The sequence below is a fragment of the Podarcis filfolensis genome (genome assembly GCF_964270895.1).
Source record: "Podarcis filfolensis genome assembly, chromosome: 10".
Classification (NCBI taxonomy): domain Eukaryota; kingdom Metazoa; phylum Chordata; class Lepidosauria; order Squamata; family Lacertidae; genus Podarcis; species Podarcis filfolensis.
Genome location: NC_139612.1, coordinates 1,029,308 through 1,051,986, shown reverse-complemented (window position 1 = coordinate 1,051,986; position 22,679 = coordinate 1,029,308). Strand labels below are relative to the sequence as shown.

General features: G+C 41.4%; 1 protein-coding gene across 12 annotated transcripts in view; it reads right to left on the bottom strand.

Annotated features, from left to right (window-relative positions):
• The window catches only part of LMNTD1 (lamin tail domain containing 1), a 221,718-nt gene that overhangs the window by 159,452 nt on the left and 39,587 nt on the right, over positions 1 to 22,679 (bottom strand). For all 12 annotated transcript variants that reach the window (XR_014539395.1, XR_014539396.1, XR_014539397.1 and 9 more), the window contains one exon: positions 6,960 to 7,061. Coding sequence is in view for 8 of the 12 variants with exons in the window: in XM_083575219.1 (XP_083431345.1) it covers positions 6,960 to 7,061 (102 nt within the window). In the remaining 4 variants the exon portion in view is untranslated. Of the gene's footprint in view, positions 1 to 6,959; positions 7,062 to 22,679 lie in introns of those variants that run through there.

Below are 22,679 nucleotides of genomic sequence, written 5' to 3'. Positions count from 1 at the left end.
TTCTTGTGAACAATCGGACTCTAAAAGTAACAACCCATGAGTAGTACGGAAATTGGACTTTTTAAGGAAATTTTCTTTGGAATTTGGAACGATCGGGGAAGGCGCAAACAGGAAGTCCGCCTCCCCGCCTTGTAAAAAATCTAAAGCAAGGACTAGTTAACTAAGGTCGAGAGAATTTCTTCTTCTCTAGTGGACAAAAGATATTAATTTCACGATTTGGCGATACAAGTATAAGTAATTGTACTGGAGGATAAGAGTTAATTTTGAGAGTTGAAGTGCCACCCCCCCCGGACCCGGGAGCGATTCGCGAGAGAGCCTGTTGAGGAGATATAGAGGAGTTTGACAGCTGTCAAAATTAGCTGTCAAAAAGGAAAAAGAGAACTTTGTTTCTGCTGTCTCTGCTGGATACATTTGCTGCAACCTGGTTATATTTTGTTGAAAATAAGTAAGAACTGATACAAATTAACCTGACTTTTGGATTTTAACTGGAAAGAATATTAAGTTACCAAAATCCCTCTAGAGGGGGATTTGGGACACTACAAGAATGGCTGGAAGAGGGAAAATTCAGGCTGGGCTGGACAGAGTATTTGTTCTCCTGGGAAAGTTACAAGGCCAAATTGATGTTTTGGCTACAAATGTAACAACTTTGAACTTAACAGTAAATAACATTACGGAATTTGATAAGGACTTGACTCAGGAAGCCCATGCAGCTGGTCAAAAAGAGAACTTTGAGAATCTTGAAAGTGTGGAGAAAGAGACATATGTTGTTTCTGAGGAGAAGGAAGGAGGAGCTGTAATTTTGCAAATGACAAAGGAGAGCCAGAGGCCTGATATCATGCTCACAAAGGAAAACAAGAAATCAAACCAGAGGCCTGACAGGATGACTACAAAGGAAAATAAGTATTGGATGATGAAATTCTGGTTTAAATTGGCGATTGAAGAATGGAGAGATCTCCTTATGTGGAGACCTGAAGACCTATGGATTACAAATCTGATTAAAGTGGAAGCTGGAGTTTTTGTGACAATTGGACTTTTGGACCCTGCTTTTAAGTATGGAGGTCTGGCTGGAAGAAATATAGACTTTATTGGGACAGAGCTCCTCCGAGATTTGGAGTTTAATATTAAGGACTATAAAAAAAACCGGCAGAGAGGAACTGAGAGAGAATTAAGAGCCTCGGACGTGAGATCTCCAGGCTGATAGAAGATTAAGACTGATGGATATTTGTTGGGGATCGAAACCGGGAAAGGGGGTGGTGGGGTTTGAGAATCCAAAGGGTGTATAATTATGTTCTGTTTTATTTTTTTTGTTTGGTTATTAATATAAAAATTAGGAAATTCGTGGAATGGAATTTGGGTCGACTTTAGAAAAAGGTTTGTGTATTGAGGTACAAATATTGATGTCTATAAGTCAAAATTGGTTTTTTTTTAAAAAATGAATTATATATAAAAAGGTTAAAAATTGGGGATAGGAACTTGTTGAACAAACAATTTGAATTGGAATACAAGAAGGGGAGGTGTGGGGAAGTCAGGGAAATATGGTAATGAAAATATGGAATTGTAAATTTCATGTGTTTTTAATTTTTTTCTTTTTTGTTTCTTTTGGTTTTTTTGATTTTTTTTGTATTGAATCTGAAAAATCTTAATAAATATTTCATAAAAAAAGAAAGAAAGAGAAGCAAGCAACTGCCTGGTTCCAGTCAACAACTCATTTATAAAATAAATCACAGTTCTACTTCATACACCCATATGAAGTCTGAATCAAGAAAAGTACCAAGGGCAGTGATGCCAACGTGAGTATGGCAAAGCCTATAGGCCTCTCAGCATTCACAGCTGGTTGGCAAAGGCATCATGGGAAATGTATTTCCACATGCCGAGAAGAACAGTTCTAGCCCAACACGAGGTGGGGGAGGTTGGAGCTGCAATGGTGCCCCCTTACATACAAGGGGAATTGTAGTAAACCTAGACTGAGGTGCCAGCTCTAAAAAGAAGTGTGTACACAATAGTTTGCTTGTACTACTTTTTAAATAGGAGTGGGTGGTGCTGTGGTCTAAACCAGCAAGCCTCTTGGGCTTGCGAATCGGTAGACTGGCAGTTCAAAACTGCTCGACAGTGAGCTCCCATTGTTTTGTCCCAGCTCCTGCCAGCCTAGCAGTTCAAAAGCACACCAGTGCAAGTAGATAAATAGGTACTGTTGTGGTGGGAATGTAACGGTGCTTCCGTGTGCTCTGGCACTTGTCCCGGTGTCCCGTTGCACCATAAGCAGCATGGTCATGCTGGCCACAACACCCAGAAAGCTGTCTGTGGACAAATGCTGGCTCCCTCAGCCTGAAAAGCACTGCACCCCATTGTCTAGACTTTAACAGTTCAGGGGTCCTTTACCTTCACCTACCTACCTTTTCAACACTCTCTCTAAAACAACAAGCCTTCTACTTGCCTCCAATCCGCAGTACAAACCGCAGTACAAGAGGATACAACATAAGAACTAAAAGAAGCAATAAAAAAAGCAAAATTCAATATGAATATTTAATGAGGACATGCTGCAAACCATCTGAATGAAACTCACAGACCAATGGTGGTCCATGAACCACAGTCTTGGATGCCCTGTTCAAGGGCACTCTTTGCCAACATCAAGCTGTCCATGTAGTTTAGACTGCTACCTCTCATCAGCTGATACAGCCAACCTGGCTGGGGCTGCGCTGGGAGTTGGAATCCAAAACATCTAGAAGGTGCCAGGTTGGTGGACGAGAGGAGAAAACTTTTACTAAACAGTAGGAAGAACTTATTGAAGGCATGAGCTGTTTGAGGATGGAACCAACTGCCTTGGCAGATGGTGGTCTCTCCATTAAGAGGTCTTTTTGCACATATTTTGCTTTTGCTTTATTATGTATTTTGTGCTTTCATTTTGTATTTTTATGTTGTGAACCACCCTATGACCTGCAGGTGATAAATAGTAGTAATACTATAACTAGTACTAATCCCTGAGGTCCCTTTCCAGCTACTACCATTCTATGGATGGAAAATTTTCTCCCAACTGCCAGTATTCTGGTTGACTGCAGAAGTGTGTTGGGGGCGGGGGTTGTTTTTTGGGGGGGGGTTGGTTGAAGGTGTTGCTGTTGGTTTTTGTATCTGGTGATTTACGTAGAAATAGTTCAGTTAAGTTGTGTGTTTTTCAATATTTTATTTATTGTGTCAGAGACCAGGCTGAGAGCTACTCTGATGAAGAATGGTGGGGGCCTCCCCCTCCCCCTGCTCCTGACCAGGATCCTGAAGCTGCCCAGGAGCAGTGGAGCAGGATAGATTTGGAGCAGTGGTTTACAGAGGGATATAGTTTGGAAGACAACAGCTGGGCGGAACTGAGTGGGGAACAGCTAGGAGAAGAACAGGGAGAGAGAGAATTAACAGATTCCCTTTCACTGGAAAGTGTCCAAGCGCTCAGTCCAAGGTCAAGGAGAGCAGAAATGGAAGCTACACAGAAGGCCAAATGGTTGCGAGATCAGGTTTCCAGACAAGTAAGTGACAAGGGTGTTTCAGGGGAGAAGTGGATGGAAACCTTAATTGGGAGCACCTTTCCTCCGAGATGGAGTCTTTGTTCTTTCACTGTGAACATTAAAAATTTCTTTAACTGGTAAACGACTATTTTTGTTTTGATCTGCTTATCCACGGCCAAGGAAGGGAGGAAGCTGTTTCCCCAAAGCCTGACATATTGTTTCAGATAATTTTGTTATGTTGTCAGACTAAAGGGTGGAAATGCCTTCTCTTTTGCTGTGTGATCACCAAGCAAGAAAAAATTCAGCTCACTGCAGGGCTAAACACATCCATCTGGCCTGGATTACTTCCACACTGGAACTCAGTCCATCCGTCCATCCATCCATCCATCTCCAATAAGGACTAGACTAGATTTGTCCACACACAGAGCACAAAATGGAATGTTGAGAATAATGAAACAAATAAACAACACCCAAAACTGTATGCTATTGCACAAGACATTAAGTTACTCAACATATAAAAAACTTCACATATTACCCTTACTCAAATCTAATATATCCTAAACATTCACATTGCTTGACCTTGTGGTTTTGCTATTAATTCCTCCTTTCTGTCATCAAAATGTATATTCTATACCTATTTAGGTGAGCACACATCTGATGGAGGGGGTGCTATTGTTTTGTTCTTTTTGTTATTGTTATTTTTTTGTGTTTTTATACTGCAAACTGCTCTGTAATCCTCAGATGAAGGGTGAGATATATATTTAATAAATGAATTATATATATTTAATAAATGAATTACTTCATTTATTAAATGAATTAAATTAAATTATAGCTATAAAGCTTTCCACAGGAAACACTCCTCAAACATCCCAAATACATTTGTAGATTGTGGGCACTGATTTTTACATTTAATAAAATATGTCATTTGAAAAGACTAATTCTATTTTTGAGACATTAATCCACAGCTGAACTGTGATTTTTCTCTTTCTCCAAACAATATTTATCTGCAACCATCGCCCACCCAGGAAAGGGGGTGAGCAACCATTCATACATTTGATCAGAGAGAACGCACTATTATACAAGAACCCCGACAGTTCCTTCTGAGGTAAAGTCAAGGTGCTGATCATCAGTATAAAATCTATGTGGGTGTCATAGTAATATAAATGTGGCATAGAGCCACTGTATTTTATGGGACATCTGTTGCATCATGAACTTTCTCACCCTTCAAGACTGGCAGCCCAGACTTCACTTTGCATTCCATCTAGCTGAGCTATATCTAGAAAGACAAGCAACACTCTATTCTTCGTTGTCCACAAGCTCTGAAAGGGGACTGCTGTTGTCTGCCTTTTCATATTTTCGAAAAGAATGCAAATCTTCCTGCCCAAACCCCACCCCAACAAGCTCATAAATACATGAGCTGGAATGTTGGCAAAGTTCAAGCTTCCCTTTCATCTGATGCATATGACTATCTCATGTTGTGGGTTTAGGGTTATTTCACGTACAGTGAATATCTCTGTATGAAGCATCATTGCTAGCTGCTTCTGGGTCCTTGGATAGCTGAGGAAAGTGAGGTAGAAATGCTACAAATAAATAATGGAGAGGTACCATGCCAAGATAACTTTTGGCTCAGTCCAGATATTCCCTGGGTGAATGGAAGGTGTTACATTATAAAGCAAGGTTTTCCCCTTCACCATGAAAATGTCAGTGACTTGCACCAATGGCATATTCACACTGGCACCCAATCTGGTGCCTGGGAGAAGAATTATGAAATAATGTGTCAATAGCATCTAAGGGAAGTGTCTGTATCACACATGAGATGATCTGCTTGGTGGAAGGGAGGAGGTAGGCCTCTTCCTCCGCAATGTGAAGGGTTCTGCTAGCCCAGTAAGTATCTGAACATGACCTCTATCATAACAGGATTGGGGGTCTTTTAGGTCAACATATTTCTCTCATAACTGGCCTTTCCTTGGTCTTTTCTACGTAACACTGCTTATGTGCAGATAAAAGCTGAAATCCTGAAAACAGTATGTTGCCTAAACCATATTTGAGTAAATTGTAATTAGGATTACAGACCTATATAAACCTACCTGGGAGTACTTCTGAGTCAACTTGTATAGGACTGTTTTGTAAGTTGCCTTACTGTGAACTGCAGCCAAAATCTTAGTTCTGATATATGTCAATTATTTGTCTGCCTCTCTTTTCTGTATTATGTTCTTCCCTGGGCACTGATTTAATCCAGGGATGGCACAGGAACTGGCAAGGCCAAGGCTGGCCAGTATCAGGCTCTGAAATTTTATTTTTGGCATTTGGCTTAAACACCAACAGCACTGACATTTCCAGAGGAAATTATAGTTAGGTATTGTTTTCCTAGAATACTTTTCATGTAGCTTAGTACAAAAATAAGTTTAGCACTACTAAGTGTGTGTAAAAAGCCTGCAGAATGGAAGATATTTTTATTTTCTTATTCATACAGTAATTTAAAGTCACCAGTACAACAGATGAAAGCAAAACATTTAAACTAAACACACAAGCTATCAAAACTACAGACTACAAAGAACAAAAAAGTCCAGCATGTAGATGCATGAAAAGTAGCAACACAAACCTTTGAGTACCCTCAGAAAAAAAGCACTGTGCTTGTCCAGCTCAGCATCGATGGAGAAATTGCTGGTTATGACAGAACAAAATTGTCTCACCTCAAGCGTGTGAACACCAATGCTGAGTGATTGCAAACACTTCTTGAAGCAGCCCAAGAGCCTTTTGCCAATTGGCTGGTATGAAAACAATGGTCTTACCTGGACAGAGATAGTTTTGCCCCAGTTAGCCATGAGTTGGTATTCTCCCAATTGGACTACTGCAATGTACTATGTGAGGCTGCCTTTGAAAATAGCCTGAAATCTTCAGTTAGTTTAAAATATGGATGCAAGACTGCGAACTGGGACTAGGTGCTACATACAAGCATAGCACACCATTTTCACTGGCTCTGTCCATTTCTAGTCATGATTCAATGTGCTGGTTTTGACCTTTAAGATCTTGGAAGCAGGATACTTGAAGGACTGCCTCTGCTCTGTGTGGCAGATGGCTTATAGGTGAGAAACCTTTGCGGTGGTGCTTCTCCAGTTGTGGAATGCCCTTTGCACTGAGGCTCACCTGGAATCTTCTTTGGTACAATTTCAGACTCAGGTAAAAAGTTTTTTTAATGTTTTAGCTTCCTGGGATGGAGGGACTAAACCAAATACTGACCAAAGAAAAACCCACAAAAACTAACAAAGAGAAAAAGAGAATCTTTCTAAGGACCCTAACTTCAAGCATTGCGAATGGCAAACATGACCATCTTTATGAAACAGACAATTTAACATTAGGCGTAGAAAAAAATCATACAGGGAAATTAAATGGAAATGTCCATCTGCCACTGCAAATTCTGCTTTATAGTAACTCCGGAATGCAATTACCAGCAAACTGAAAGACACTGACCTCTAGCCTTGCCTCTAGGTCTTCCATGTGCTGTTGTTTGCTTGTGTGCTCTGACTGCAGCTTTTCAATGGCTCGACTGCTGTTAGGCTCTTTGGAGATGAGCTGTTGGAGAAAGAGGAAAATTATTCCTGAGAGAAGGAAAGGAGTCCAACAAAGGGAGGATGTAAAGCCATTATTAGCTATTTTATACATAATCTCTAGTGTGCTGCCAAATCATGTCTAGCCACCATGTACAGCAAAACAAAAGCCTCTTTCAACCAATCACGCAGCAAAGCGTTACCCATTACCTGCCATTTTTTCTAATTATTGATGGGAACCCCTCAATATAATTTTAAGGAGGCAGAATTAGTAAAGAACAAAAAACTAACAAATTATTTTTAAGACGGGTTTGTAAGCCCAGTAGCACATGCACCCCTCCCATCATCAGCTGTTGTTGACAAAGTTCACAGTGAAAACAAAATTGGCACCAACTCTGCCTTTGCTCCAGCAAAACCACTTTTTGTTTGGGGGGGGGGCATTATCAAATTGTTTCTACCAGTCATAAAGCTGTACTTTCAGAGTTTTTCAATGGAAGGGTGAGATATAGTTTTAAGAAACAAATACATAACCGGCACAACACCTTTGGCTTTGTTGTCTGCTCTTCACTCATACTGTAAGGGGAGCATAACTCCATTTCCTGTTCCTCCAGTCCCCAAATTAGAAAAGCTGAGCAGCAGATGTCAATCAATCAACACTTTATTACAGTTGTAGACCAGCATAGAGCACCAGATGTGTCCATTCATAAGAAGAAAAGGTTTGATGGCTTTGATTGTACATGCAAAGGAATACATAAACATTGGAATGATCCAGGTAAAATCTGACATTTGAGAAGTCAAATCTTTATAGGTGCAAAATTATAGAAGAAAAGGCATCGTTAAAAATGTGGCCGTTTACAAGCAACAATGTGATGCAAACAATCCAGAGCGGGGTTAACCTCACAGAAAACTCTAAAATGTAGGGGGAAATACATACTAGCTGGTTGGATATATTGGTTTTAAAATTCACCATATATTAAATCTGTTCCTGCAAAAGCTTTCCTCTTATTTTTGCCTAATAAATCCAAATAGAGCCCTTTATTACAGACACTTGACTGGTTATGTTTGGCTTAGTTTACAACGTTTTGTTTAGCAAGCTTTTGAGGTAAGGCCTTGGTGAAGCAAAATTAAGATTTTATTACAAAACTGTAAAAGAAAAGGAATAGTGAAATGTCCTGCCTAAACTGTGGCAAGATAATTAGCACAGGAATTTAAGCTGTTGAATATTTCATCACTGACACATTATTGCTGGGTGGATATTTTTTTAAAACCATAAAATATTGGTTTACATTTTTGCTGTACAAAACATATCTAACTTATTCTTCCAGTGAACATCAGTGCTATTTCACTAAAAAGTAGGTGCACAAGATGAGAAAGCATTATCTACCATGTTAAAGGTCTAAGTAGTGATTTTTTTTTTTACATACCCACCCCTCCATGTAACTAAATATTTGTGCCAAACAGACATTTTCACACTTGAAGTGAAAAGGCCAGTGGCAGAGTGCTTATGGTGTGGTATCTATTTTGTACTTAGGTATTTGTACCTGAGTGCAAAATATAGCATGATGCTCACTAGGGAGAAAAGGTTACTTGGTAATAGGGAGATCACACCTAGCTGGGGATATTGGGAAGTGTAGGATCCTGAATGTAACCATACAATCCAAGAGGATTCATTTGGTGAGCTGTATTTATATAGAAATAGTGCTTTTTCTGGAGGGTACTCAAGGGTAAACAGTACCGGCATCTTTTTTTCTGGAAGAAAAGCACTGGCTAAAACTATGGCACTGCTGTAACAACTTCATGATGAGTACCAGCACCTTTTTTCCCTAGAAGGAAAACGCTGCTTATAAACCTCAAAGCATTTATTGCGACACACAGAGGGCTTGCCTATACCACCCCATGCACAGCTCTCGGTTTAGATCAGGGATAGGGAGCTTGTGGCCCTCCAGATGATGCTCGACTCCATTCCCAACAACCCCAGCCAACAAAGCCAATGATAAAGGTTGTTGAGAACTGTAGTCCAACCACAGGCTGCCCACCGCCATTGAGACCCTTTCCCCACTTCACAGATGTCAGGCAAAAGTCAAAAGTCAACACACCCAGCTAGTGTGAGAAACATTTTAAAGAGGCACAAAGCAAGGCAGGAAGAAAGAAAAGCTCTTGCCCTACAGCGAAAGTGGGCGGGGAGGTTGCTTCTACTGTGACCTTAAGAATTTGTTTATATAGGTGGACTCACCAACTCATGAATGCAGAATCAAGTGGTGAGGTCGGTATGAATAGGCCAACACAGATCTAATGCCAGAAATAGAGGTGTCATATCAGCTCAGATGCAAAGCTTTCTTGTTCCCATATATATCTATGAGTCATCAAGTGTAGTGAAAAACATGCATAAGCTAACTAGAGAAAATCACATTTCTCTTGCAACCATTAAGATGCACCATATAAATAAAGAAATATACTTAATGACTCATACTCTGCTCTGCTGGTGGGTAACTTGAAGTTCATAACCAAACAATGGTTTACTAAAGCAGCAATGAGTATCAGGACCAAGCACCCCTGCCTCCTGACTGGCTTTCTGCATTAAAAATCCATGTCACAATGGGCTAAAGAAAGACATTCCTGTCAAGAGCGGTTTGAGTTAAAGTAAAAAGGAAACATTCTGGGAAGTTTTTTTGGAGTTTAATTTTCATAACGTTATTATCTCTCTCACACAATGTAGGGATAATGATGCAGACTTGACTATGGATTTAAATGGAATAATTTACAGTGGTGTTGTAAAATATGGGTGGGATGGAATTCACTTGCTGCCTGCAGAAACAATTGCTTATTTTAAAAATTAATTTCTGAAAATGAATGCAGCAACTTGGTAGATGGCTTCAAGAGATTTACAATCAGATACACAGTTTATCACCCCTGTAGGGCACTACTACAAATCCAGATGCATGTCTAAAAGTACACAAAGATGAAGGCTGCCAACCTCACCTCACTATGGAGTAAGCCTCATTGAACAGAGTGTGACTTGCTTCCAGATAAACATGCATGGGATTATACTGCCTGAGAATTTTGGGGTTGTTTCTCCTGTGCCACAAGTATGGACTGTTACTTGTCTCGTGTGTGTGGAGCTCTCAGAATTTTTTTCTGCATTAGCCAACATGATTTTTATTATTTTTATTCCACACCCTGTAACATTTGGTATGTATGTTTGACTTGCATCCATGGACAAGGAAATTGGCATGGGAGAGGATATGTAAATGCCTGAGTGATATTAACAAGGAGCAAGTATGAAGTATGACTGTACATCAGATTCAGATCTATCAAAGGGAGACCCACATTATGGCTGCACTATTGCTTACTGAAAAAAGGTGAAGAAACCCTATTCATTACATAGCTGGGCAACTATTGCATTAGGATTAGTTACAGAGCTTGCTGGAATTCAGATGGTAAACTCCTCAGAGAAGAGACATGACTCTTTTTGCTTCAAAATGAAATTCAGCTTTGCCTGCAAATCTGAGCTGCCTAGATAGAGACTGGGAAACAGGAAATCATAGAATCGTAGACTTAGAAGAGACCACCAGTCATGGAGTCCAACCCCCCTGCAATGGAGGGAACTTTCAACCAATGTAGAGACCAAACCCACAACCCTGAGATTAAGAGTCTCAAGCTCTTCCCAACTGAGCTATCCAGTTCATCCACTCAATAAAGTTTATTTTCCCTTTTTAAAAATTAATTAAAGAAAGAAAGAAAGAAAGAAAACACCTCTACTAATCTGAAATTGGCATGCAGTTGGCGCTGTGGTCTAAACCACAGAGCCTGGGGTTTGCCGATCAGGTTGGTGGTTTGAATCCCCATGACAGGGTGAGCTCCCGTTGCTTGGTCCCAGCTCCTGACAACCTAGCAGTTCGAAAGCACGTCAAATTGCAAATAGATAAATAGGTAATGCTCCAGCGGGAAGGTAAACACCATTTCCGTGCGCTGCTCTGTCAGAAGCGGCTTTGTCATGCTGGCCACATGAACCGGAAGCTGTCTGCGGATAAACACTGGCTCCCTCAGCCAGTAAAGCGAGATGAGCGCTGCAACCCCAGAGTCGTCTGCGACTGGACCTTTACCTTTAATCTGAAATTATGGTCAGACTTGACACATTGTCCCAGACACACATTGAAAAAGAATCCATATGGGACAATCTCAGACACAGCCCAGCATAAAAGGCAAAGCTTAACTTCGCTTCTATTCTGGAATGGTTGCATCTGATGACACAGGACTTGCTCTTGCATATTTACAGTCTAAAAATGCAACATGGGTTGGATGAATATGTAGGTAAAAAGGTAAAGGACCCCTGGATGGTTAAGTCCAGTCAAAAGCGACTATGGCGTTGTGGCGCTCATCTCACTTTTCAGGCCGAAGGAGCCGGTGTTTGTCCACAGACAGCTTTCCAGGTCATGTGGCCAGCAGGATTAAACCACTTCTGGCACAATTAATGGGACACTGTGATGGAAACCAGAGCACATGGAAACACTGTTTACCTGCCTGCCGCAGTGGGAAGAATATGTATACTCAGTTTGGAGGAAGATGCAGATTCCACCATGCAAATGCCGGATCTCTCTCTTTTGAAGGGAGAGAAAATTCTAACGAAAGAGTTATGGCAGATGAAACTATTTGAGTATTTAGAACTTGCAAAGATGACAGAAATAATTAGGAATAAAACAAATCAAAAGTTTAAAAAAGTGGGAGTACTTAAAAAAACATTGTTCCCAAGTAAAATCTTTAATGTGTTTCGATTAACAATACCGGTGAATTATAAGGTGAAAAAGGATGCAGTTAAAGAAGGAAGAAAGGACTTACAGTGAGGTGGATGGAAGTCACATTCAATGAGAAGAAGGTTATTTATTTGTGATTTAATGTATCGGAGACATATGATGTTGAATCTTTTTATCATGTATTGGTGTTTCTCGTGATTTTCTTTCTTTCTTTCTTTTTCTTTTCTTTTCAACAACGAATGGAATAGTTGTAATACTTAATAAAATCAATAAAGAGCATTTAAATCCCTCCCCTCAAAGTAGTCAACCTTCAGTTTCTTCTCATTTTATCTTATCAATTATTACGACCAGAGTGCTATCCATATACATAGTTCTTTACAGAGTAACTTCAGCAAAAAGAGTCATGTCTCTTCTCTGAGGAGTTTCCCATCTGAATTCCAATATTGGGCGAAGCAACAGAAGAAAGAAGGAGCTTAGGAGAGGCAACTGTGATAAGCTAGTCTGATGTGCTAGATTGAGTCCTGGACAGACGTGATCAACACACACAGCAGAATGTGAGGTGGTAAGATGGACAGTACCACTTCAGATACACAATGCTCGTGGTGGGAATCACATTTTTTACGCAATAAATTCAAATAAAATTGAAAATACAAAACCAGGCTAGGCTAACATATCTTTGATGTGTGATGTTTGTTCGTTTGCATCCCCACCTGCAGCCTGGGGAATATAACTTCTTGTACCACCTCATGAACATGCATGTGTAGATCAGGTCTTTGACTGGGTCAAACCTACCTCACAGGGAGCATAATATGGGGTAATTTCACATAGCTCACCATTAGCAGCTCACAGGAACGACAGAATTCAGGCACGGAGAAAAATAAACAAACACACAAACCAGGGATCATGCACAAATGCACTTACAGTGCATGCAAACACGCAATGTTTCAACTGGAAAAACGGGTTAAGGGGTTAATAGAAGAGCTAAGCTATGCCTGGCTTAGGGAATGATGATGTTACCCATACCTGGTTCTAGGCATAACTGACAAGAACAGCCCCCACATTTTCAGACAAGGGTGACTTTCAGTAGCCTTCTCTCTATTAAAACTGAATCTGGAGATCTTGTACCAAATTCTAAACTCAAGTGTCATGATCACAGAAGCCAAAGGTGGCAAGGTTTCTTACTATAACTAAAGAGTAGAAAACAGCCCTCATTTTAATAAGGTGGAAAGAAGAGAAAAAACCAAAAAGAATTTTTCTGTTGATTGCAACTTCTGGGCAGATTTTTTAAAGGAATATTAAATTAACAACCAAGAGAAGAAGTAGGAAAGACCTGTAGTCAATTTTTAAATACTAAAATGTTCTAAATGGGAGCAATGTGTATGAAATAGTTCTGTTTTGCTTTGCAGAAAACACTGATGCACTTTATTACCTTTAAAACTCCAGAACAATTTTATCACATGATAAAAAGCTTATTAAAATGATTATTTATTGGGGGGGGGCGCTGTGGTAATTTCAACTGTTATTCCTATTTAAAACATTCCTTTCTCTCTGCCTGCAAAATCCACAGCGGCAAAGGAAACCTACCAGCAATCTTATTCCCATTCATGCAATCTGTGTCAGAGATGAGCATTCTCTCCATAACTGACAGGATCAAAGAAGTGAAACGGGAAAGTAAAGTGAAGAAAATTGAAACAGGGCTGGGAGCTTGCCAAAGGACTGTGTCAAGAAGCAGAAATAAGGAGAAGAAAGGGGGCATTTCTAGATCAATGAAAAAAAGAAAGATTTGGCTGCAAGCCAAGTGACCGCTACAGTTTGGTCAACACCTGCTCCCCAGCACAGCTATGTAGGCATGACCCAGACAACAATATATAAATATTATCAGGATGGGTGAATGTGACTCTTTGCAAATTTTTAAAAAGGAAAAAAGTCCTCAGAAAAAGAAATCAGCTTTCTAGTGTAATTTTCTCCTAATATATGTTGCATGCCTAAAAGACGTATTTTCCAAAAGCAATTATCCCCAATTTAATACATTTTGTATGCCGTTTTCACTAATGCATGCATTTCTATGTATACTCAAGCATATACATTTTTGTATGCCTTACTTGATCCGTCTGGAGATCTGTATTGCGAAATCTGGAGCAATGCTTATGTTTCTTTTGGATAAACAAAACATTCAATTTATCAAGTAATAGTATCCACTTCTATTGAAACAACACATGCATATTGCCAAGGAAAAAGAAATAAAGGTGCATAACTGTAAACCATGGATTTAATAGATCGGCCTTCCCCAAGCTGGTGCCTTCCTCATGTTTTAGATTACAGTTTCCACCATCCCTAACCATTGGCCAGAGAGGATTAGGAAGAGCTGGCAGGTGCCAAAAGGTCTCCCTCCACATGCATAAGAGGAGGGATGTGTCAGACAGACAGCAGTGCAAATGATCATGTCTTTGATGCATGATATAGTCAGGCCTCCAGCGCTGGCGGAGGAAGAGGAGGGTGGGGGGAGTGCACCGCCACCGGCAGCGCGATCCCGGTGGGGTGCCATCGCGGCTGCCCCCCCTGCCCGTGCTGGGTGCACACCCCAGCAGGTACCACACCACGCCCCCAGGATGTGTGCCAGCCCACTCCCACCTGCTTTCCACCCCTCCCCCGGTGCCAGAGCTTGAAGCTCTGCCACTGGCCTCCAGTGCTGTCCAGCACTTATCATAGGCATCCACGGCATTCACACTGGGGTGTGTGACAAAATGCTGGGCGGCACTCACCATGGGGCCTGCAGTGAGCCCGAGCCACGCATCTCTCCTGAGATGCAGGGCGGCGGAGTGGGAGAAGGCAGGCAGATTTTGGAGGCCCTGTCACTATGAGCAGCTCACCCCACCCCTGGGTGTGCCATCCCAGGTGCCCAAGCAGTTTCCTCCACCCCTGGGTGGAAGCAGGCAGTTTTCCTCCCTCCCTAAAACAAATTCCTGTACAAAGCTGATTTGGCAAGGAAGGTGAATAAGGCAGATTTATTTATTTCCTGTCTATGTATATCCCAGAAATTTCCATCTTGAAACCCAAGGTGTCACACCTGAGGAAATCTCCCATCTAGGCACTTACTTGCTTACACAGCAACGAGGTCGTGTGCTTTTTTTAAAAAAATTATTTTTATTAAAGATTTTTTTTTTGGTTTACAAAAGTACATGCATTTTCTCTTTTTCAGGTTGTAATGTCTTTTCTATAGGTCAATTACTGAGCATCCCACGGGATCTTTGATGGTTTTGTTGTCAGACATTTAAACCTATTTTTCCAGTTGTGAAAATTTACATCTTCTCTCCCAAATTCTTAATCATCTTACAGCTGCAATTACACATTTGTACAATTTCATAGAAAACTTGTGGCTCATATTCTCCCGTGGGCTGGATATCAGAACTGGAGGCTAATGAAAGAACAAAATGGCATTCTGAGGATGGAATTGTTATCAGCAGGCAGGAAGCAACTCAGGGAAGCTGCATTCCCCTGATATTGCAGGTGAAGATAAGAGAGCTGGGGCACCATTGAAATGCTCAAAGCAACTAGAGTGTGTCTCTGGGCATTCAGAGCTGAAGCTGTAGCAAAAGCAAACTGTCTAAGTAAAAACAACCCTCCACCAACTGCTGATTTCTATTTCTACCATGTTTTCTATGGGGTTTTCATTTCCAATGGACTACATGATATTTCACAAAGTTACACTGAGAAATATTAATATAAGTTCATAGACAGCTTATGGATCACTTCCCACGTTATTTTAAAATAGCCGCTTCTGGGTGGGGGTGAGGGAAAAGATTTTTTTCAATGTGTGGCTGCACTTTGGTCAATTGCTTCCACTTTCCTCTTCCCTTGGTGTGAATGGGAGCAACAATCAACAAACCAGTCACCTTCTCAATCCAGCCCGTGGACGTTCCCGGAATCAGGGTGTTTTTACATGTGTCCTTTTATTTAAAATGCATCTCTGGGGTATTTGTGGGGCATAGGAATTTGTTCATTTTTTATTTTATTTTTTCAAAATATAGTCCGGCCCACCACATGGTCTGAGGGACGGTGGACCGACCCACGGCTGAAAAAGGTTGCTGACCCCTGAACTAGGCAAACCAAGATGTCCCCCCCCCCTGCTGACTTAGAAAAACTTACTTTAAGCAGCTCTGAAAATGAAAGTGCTGAGTGAATGTAAATGAAGCTATTGTGTGGTCTCTAGGTAACATGGATGTTGTGTCTGCCAGTGTATGGTACAGGAAAATAGGCATCCTGTTTGTTTGAGTGTTCAGTGTTGTTTGTTGCTATGCTGGTCTCATGGAACAAGGGAGACAAAGTGACTTTCTTTAACTGTGCCAGCTTTGTTAGAAAAAGCATTTCTCCAAGTAGAAACCGTTTGAACATTGGTAGCAACCTTAACTGCAGGAAATGTGATCTATCATAGAGGGTTTGTGTTGTTAAAGCTTCTGTGTTCTTGGAAACAGTAGACATGACTTTTTGCACCCAAGATAATTTAGGAGGTTCTGTACAGGCTTGTTGTGGGGCGGACAGGAGCAAGAGAATACTGACAGAAGTGTTATTTCACAAATAATATGCCTTTTCTTGTTCAAGTCTATTTTCCATGTGAATTTAGTAAAAATGTAATAGATGGGTTTGCTATTCCTGCATGGTTATATATGACTGAATAGGTGAAAGCAAAGTATTAAGCAGTTGCCATGTGTGCCTTTTAATGCATTTTTTTTGTTCAAGAATGTTGGTAATTGTCACAGTACATGAATCTTCAGCAGAATTGATGAAGCCAAGTCTGGTGCTTAGCCGACAGGGAAGAGCTTAGTTTTCTCAATCCCATACTTAAGATTATTCCGTGTTTTGAATAAGGAATCTTTTAAAGAATGTTGGCAAAACTGAAGGGTAATGATCCTCATTAGGATGTATATGCCTTGCAGTGGTCAGCGTTAAATTCAAACAAATGGTATTTTCAGGGCACCTCTCAGGTGGGCGCCATTGGCATTCTAAGAGAACGAGAGGTTTCATTTCCTCCTTGGCAGGATCAAGAGCAACAAGCCATGAAGCCTTGGCTTGTAATTATGTCTGAACCAGGGATTACATACCTCCCAAAGCCCCACAAAACAGGGACATTCCATTGGTTCATGCAAGATTGTGGCAGCCATTTTGGGTGCCACCATCTTGAGTGCTCTCGCCTTGCACTCTGAACCCCAAAAATGCACTGTTTGGAAGGGCGAGGTGAGGTGTGGGCCACATGACTCTCCCAGGGGTGCATGCCAGAAGACACGCATCCCGGTTGGGGGCTGGAAAAAGTTGGGTGGTATGGGATTATGGTTTGTTTCCTCTAGCAAACAGCAAATGCTCACCAATATTTGTTGTTGCTGTTGGCTTGCCGATTATGGTTTGTTAGAAAGAAACGAACCTCAACCCCAAATTCCCATCACACAGCAAGGCAAGGCTTCATGGCCTAGTTCATCCAGGCGTAAGTACTTAAAAAAGTAAAGTCCCAACCCATACTAGTGATCTACAGATTTCCTCTAAAGCGAAGTGCTGATGCCTATTGTTGTTGTTGTTTAGTCGTTTAGTCGTGTCCGACTTTTCGTGACCCCATGGACCAGAGCACGCCAGGCACTTCTGTCCTCCACTGCCTCCCGCAGTTTGGTCAAACTGATGCTGGTGGCTTCGAGAACACCATCCAACCATCTCGTCCTCTGCCGTCCCCTTCTCCTTGTGCCCTCCATCTTTCCCAACATCAGGGTCTTTTCCAGGGAGTCTTCTCTTCTCATGAGGTGGCCAAAGTACTGGAGCCTCAGCTTCACGATCTGTCCTTCCAGTGAGCACTCAGGGCTGATTTCCTTCAGAATGGAGAGGTTTGATCTTCTTGCAGTCCATGGGACTCTCAAGAGTCTCCTCCAGCACCATAATTCAAAAGCATCAATTCTTTGGCGATCAGCCTTCTTTATGGTCCAGCTCTCACTTCCATATATCACTACTGGGAAAACCATAGCTTTTACTATACGGACCTTTGTTGGCAAGGTGATGTCTCTACTTTTTAAGATGCTGTCTAGGTTTGTCATTGCTTTTCTCCCAAGAAGCAGGCGTCTTTTAATTTCGTGACTGCTGTCACCATCTGCAGTGATCATGGAGCCCAAGAAAGTAAAATCTCTCACTGCCTCCATTTCTTCCCCTTCTATTTGCCAGGAGGTGATGGGCCCAGTGGCCATGATCTTCGTTTTTTTGATGTTGAGCTTCAGACCATATTTTGCACTTTCCTCTTTCACCCTCGTTAAAAGGTTCTTTAATTCCTCCTCACTTTCTGCCATCAAGGTTATGTCATCCGCATATCTGGAGGTTGTTGATATTTCTTCCGGCAATCTTAATTCCGGCTTGGGATTCATCCAGCCCAGCCTTTCGCATGATGAATTCTGCATATAAGTTAAATAAGCAGGGAGACAATATACAGCCTTGCCGTACTCCTTTCCCAATTTTGAACCAATCAGCTGTTCCATATCCAGTTCTAACTCTAGCTTCTTGTCCCACATAGAGATTTCTCAGGAGACAGATGAGGTGATCAGGCACTCCCATTTCTTTAAGAACTTGCCATAGTTTGCTACGGTTGACACAGTCAAAGGCTTTTGCACAGTCAATGAAGCAAAAGTATATATCTTTCTGGAACTCTCTAGCTTTCTCCATAATCCAGCACATGTTTGCAATTTGGTCTCTGGTTCCTCTGCCTCTTCTAAATCCAGCTTGCACTTCTGGGAGTTCTCAGTCCACATACTGCTTGAGCCTTCCTTGTAGAATTTTAAGCATAACCTTGCTAGCGTGTGAAATGAGTGCAATTGTGCGGTAGTTGGAGCATTCTTTGGCACTGCCCTTCTTTGGGATTGGGATGTAGACTGATCTTCTCCAATCCTCTGGCCACTGCTGAGTTTTCCAAACTTGCTGGCATATTGAGTGTAGCACCTTAACAGCATCATCTTTTAAAATTTTAAATAGTTCAGCTGGAATACCATCCCTTCCACTGGCCTTGTTATTTGCAGGGCTTTCTAAGGCCCATTTGACCACTCTCCAGGATGTCTGGCTCAAGGTCAGCAACCACACTACCTGGGGTGTACAAGACATCCATATCTTTCTGGTATAATTCTTCTGTGTATTCTTGCCACCTCTTCTTGATGTCTTCTGCTTCTGTTAGGTCCTTACCACTTTTGTCCTTTATTATGGTAATCTTTGTACGAAATGTTCCTTTCATATCTCTAATTTTTTTGAACAGATCTCTGGTTCTTCCCATTCTGTTGTTTTCCTCTATTTCTTTGCATTGCTTGTTTAAGAAGGCCTTCTTGTCTCTCCTTGCTATTTTTTGGAAATCTGCATTCAATTTCCTGTATCTTTCACTATCTCCCTCGCATTTTGCTTGCCTTCTCTCCCCCGCTATTTGTAAGGCCTCGTTGGACAGCCACTTTGCTTTCTTGCATTTCTTTTTCATTGGGATGGTTTTCGTTGCTGCCTCCTGTATAATGTTGCGAGCCTCCACTTTCTTCAGGCACTCTGTCCAGCAAATCTAAATCCTTAAACCTGTTCCTCACTTCCACTGTGTATTCATAAGGGATTTGGTTTAGATTGTATCTTACCGGCCCAGTGGTTTTTCCTACTTTCTTCAGTTTAAGCTTGAATTTTGCTATAAGAAGCTGATGATCTGAGCCACAGTCAGCTCCAGGTCTTCTTTTTGCTGACTGTATAGAGCTTCTCCATCTTTGGCTGCTGAGAATATAATCAATCTGATTTTGATGTTGCCCATCTGGTGATGTCCATGTGTAGAGTCGTCTCTTGTGTTGTTGGAAAAGCGTGTTTGTGATGACCAGCTTGTTCTCTTGACAGAACTCTATTAGCCTTTGCCCTGCTTCATTTTGATCTCCAAGGCCAAACTTGCCAGTTGTTCCTTTTATCTCTTGATTCCCTAATTTAGCATTCCAATCCCCTATAATGAGAAGAACATCCTTCTTTGGTGTCACTTCTATAAGGTCTTGTAAGTCTTCATAGAATTGGTCAATTTCATTTTCTTCAGCACCAGTAGTTTGTGCATAAACTTGGATTACTGTGATGTTAAAAGGTCTGCCTTGGATTCGTATCGAGATCATTCTATCATTTTTGAGATTGCATCCCAGTACAGCTTTTGCCACTCTTTTGTTTACTATGAGGCCACTCCATTTCTTTTACGGGTTTCTTGCCCACAGTAGTAGATATGATAGTCATCCGAACTGAATTCGCCCATTCCCGTCCATTTTAGTTCACTGATGCCCAGGATGTCAATATTTATTCTTGCCATCTCATTTTTGACCACATCCAACTTACCCAGGTTCATGGTTCTTACATTCCAGGTTCCTATGCAATATTTTTCTTTACAGCATTGGACTTTCCTTTCGCTTCCATGCATATCCGCAACTGAGTGTCCTTTCGGTTTTGGCCCAGCCGCTTCATCAGCTCTGGATCTACTTGTACTTGTCCTCCGCTCTTCCCCAGTAGCATGTTGGACTACTTCCGACCTGAGGGGCTCATCTTCCAGCGTCATAACTTTTATATGCCTGTTGTCTTTGTCCGTGGAGTTTTCTTGGCAGGGATATTGGAGTGGCTTGCCGGTTCCTCCTCCAGGTGGATCACGTTTGGTCAAAACTCTCCACTATGACCTGTTCATCTTGGGTGCCCTGCTTGGCATAGTTCATAGCTTCTCTGAGTTATTCAAGCCCCTTCGCCACGGCAAGGCAGTGATCCATGAAGGGGCTGATGCCTATTGGCATACCCATATTCAAGAAAAGCTAGACCAATTTATAAAGGAGAAGTAGAATCGGCAGTCATACAAGGTTCTCACACTTTGTCATGCTCACTTTGTTGCACAAGTCTCATCAAGTCTGAAACTATTCTTTTCTTGTTTAGCCATCCATTAATTCATCACAATGGTCTTCTACCTATCCTCCAAAGAGCCCAGGAGATGCAACCATCTCCTGATGCACAATTGGAGATGGCAGAATTGGAGATGGCACAATTGGATGCACAATTGGAGATGGCACAATTGTCCTGATGCACAATTGGAGATGGCAGGTTCTGCTGCACCCCACTGTACACATATATATTTGTGGGTACCTCTTCCATAAGCTATATAACGGACTCAAGCTTTTGCACAATTGCACCGGTTTGTGTCCGAGTTACTGTCCCATCCCTCTTTTGGAATTCAAACTAAGGAGCATTGTCTACACCTAGCACTTCCTCTAATATATTATTAAATTGTGGAATGAATTTTCTAGCAAGACATTTTTCAGTGGATGCTATACTTCAAAGTAAATCTTTTGTTATATTTAACCAAACTTTCCAAACTCATGGAAATCAAGCAGTCATTACTCCCCCCCCCCCGCCTTTTCATATTATGATGTGAACAGCAGTTCCAAAAGGGTAGTTATGTTGGGTTATGAGAAACAACAAAGGGTCTTTTGGCACCTCAAATATTTAGCATGAGCCTGTGTGAGTCATTTATTTATTTATTAAATTTATATACCTCCCTTCAGCTGAGGATCACAGAGTAGTTTACAGTATAAAAACTCAAAAATATATAACATAATAACAAACAAACATGAGATGTGGGATCACCTAAAAAGGTATGGAATATACATTTTGACCACAGAAATGAGGCCACGAGAGCAAGCAATGTAAGAGTCAGCAGTAGATATGGGCAGAAATAAATATATAGAATCATGTCAAATGAATAAAGATGCTAAAGAAGTCATCAATGAATGAAGAGAGGGACTTAGGGACTGTTCTAAATCACCCACAAATATGTTGGCATGCTCTGGAGCAATGCAACTACCCAACACAGTGCCCTGAACCCAAATCTGTGACATTTTGCTGCTGAGCACTGCCAATTTGTCCTTACCTCACAACCATTTCAGTTTGGGGAGGAATGGGTTGGATCGGAGTAATTTTAATAAGGAAAATGGTGCAGGGAGAAAGAGTCAACTCCCTCTCCCTCATGTCTTATCTGGACTGGCCTTTCTCCAAAGCCAGTGTTTAAAATAAATATAAAGAGACAGATGCATTTATACAACTTCAGATTAACATGTAGTTTGACCTTATCATTATGGAAGGTGTAGAATCAGAAAACATCAGACAATGCAGAGGTGGATTTAGGGCAGCTCGACTGGTTCCCCCACCCTGGTGCCTGTGCAGAATGGAAGGTGAAGGGGGGGGGGACATCAAATGATGGCCTTGCACAGAGTGCCACTAAAAACTGAAAGACCAAAGTCCACCCCTGGACAACGCAATAAAGTTTCACCATGATTGTCTTGTATATCTTTTCCTTACATGCAGGCCACATAAGGTAGCCCCTTATCCATTGCCAAAAAAGGGGACATGAAAGGATACAAATTAGCATGCCTAGATGCAAATTTAGAAATAACTATTATCATTTAAACACAAATACACTATACAGCAATGGCTGTTGGGGCAGCGCTGCTTACCTGGCCTCCCATTGCTGCCATGGCATTGCGTATCAGGAAGGCAAGGGACAAGGTGTCTGTTAATGAGGATGGTGTGGTACAAATGCACCAGCAGGAACACCGGAGTGGCTCTGCTGGTGCACTTGTACCACACTGACCCCTCATCCCTCCACACATGCCACATCTGTGATGATGACAGGAGGTCGGGTAACCAGACCTATCCCACCAATTGCCACAGGCTTATGACCAAGTATGATGGAAAAAGTTGAAATTGCAAATTGTGTAGTCAGCATTTGTTTTATGTTAGAAAGCTGAAAGGGGAAAAGCAAAACTAAATCCCATTCAGATGAAAGGCAGCAACTAGGTGGACCATTGTTATAGCAACTTACACCAGATACATGGAAAAGTCTCAAA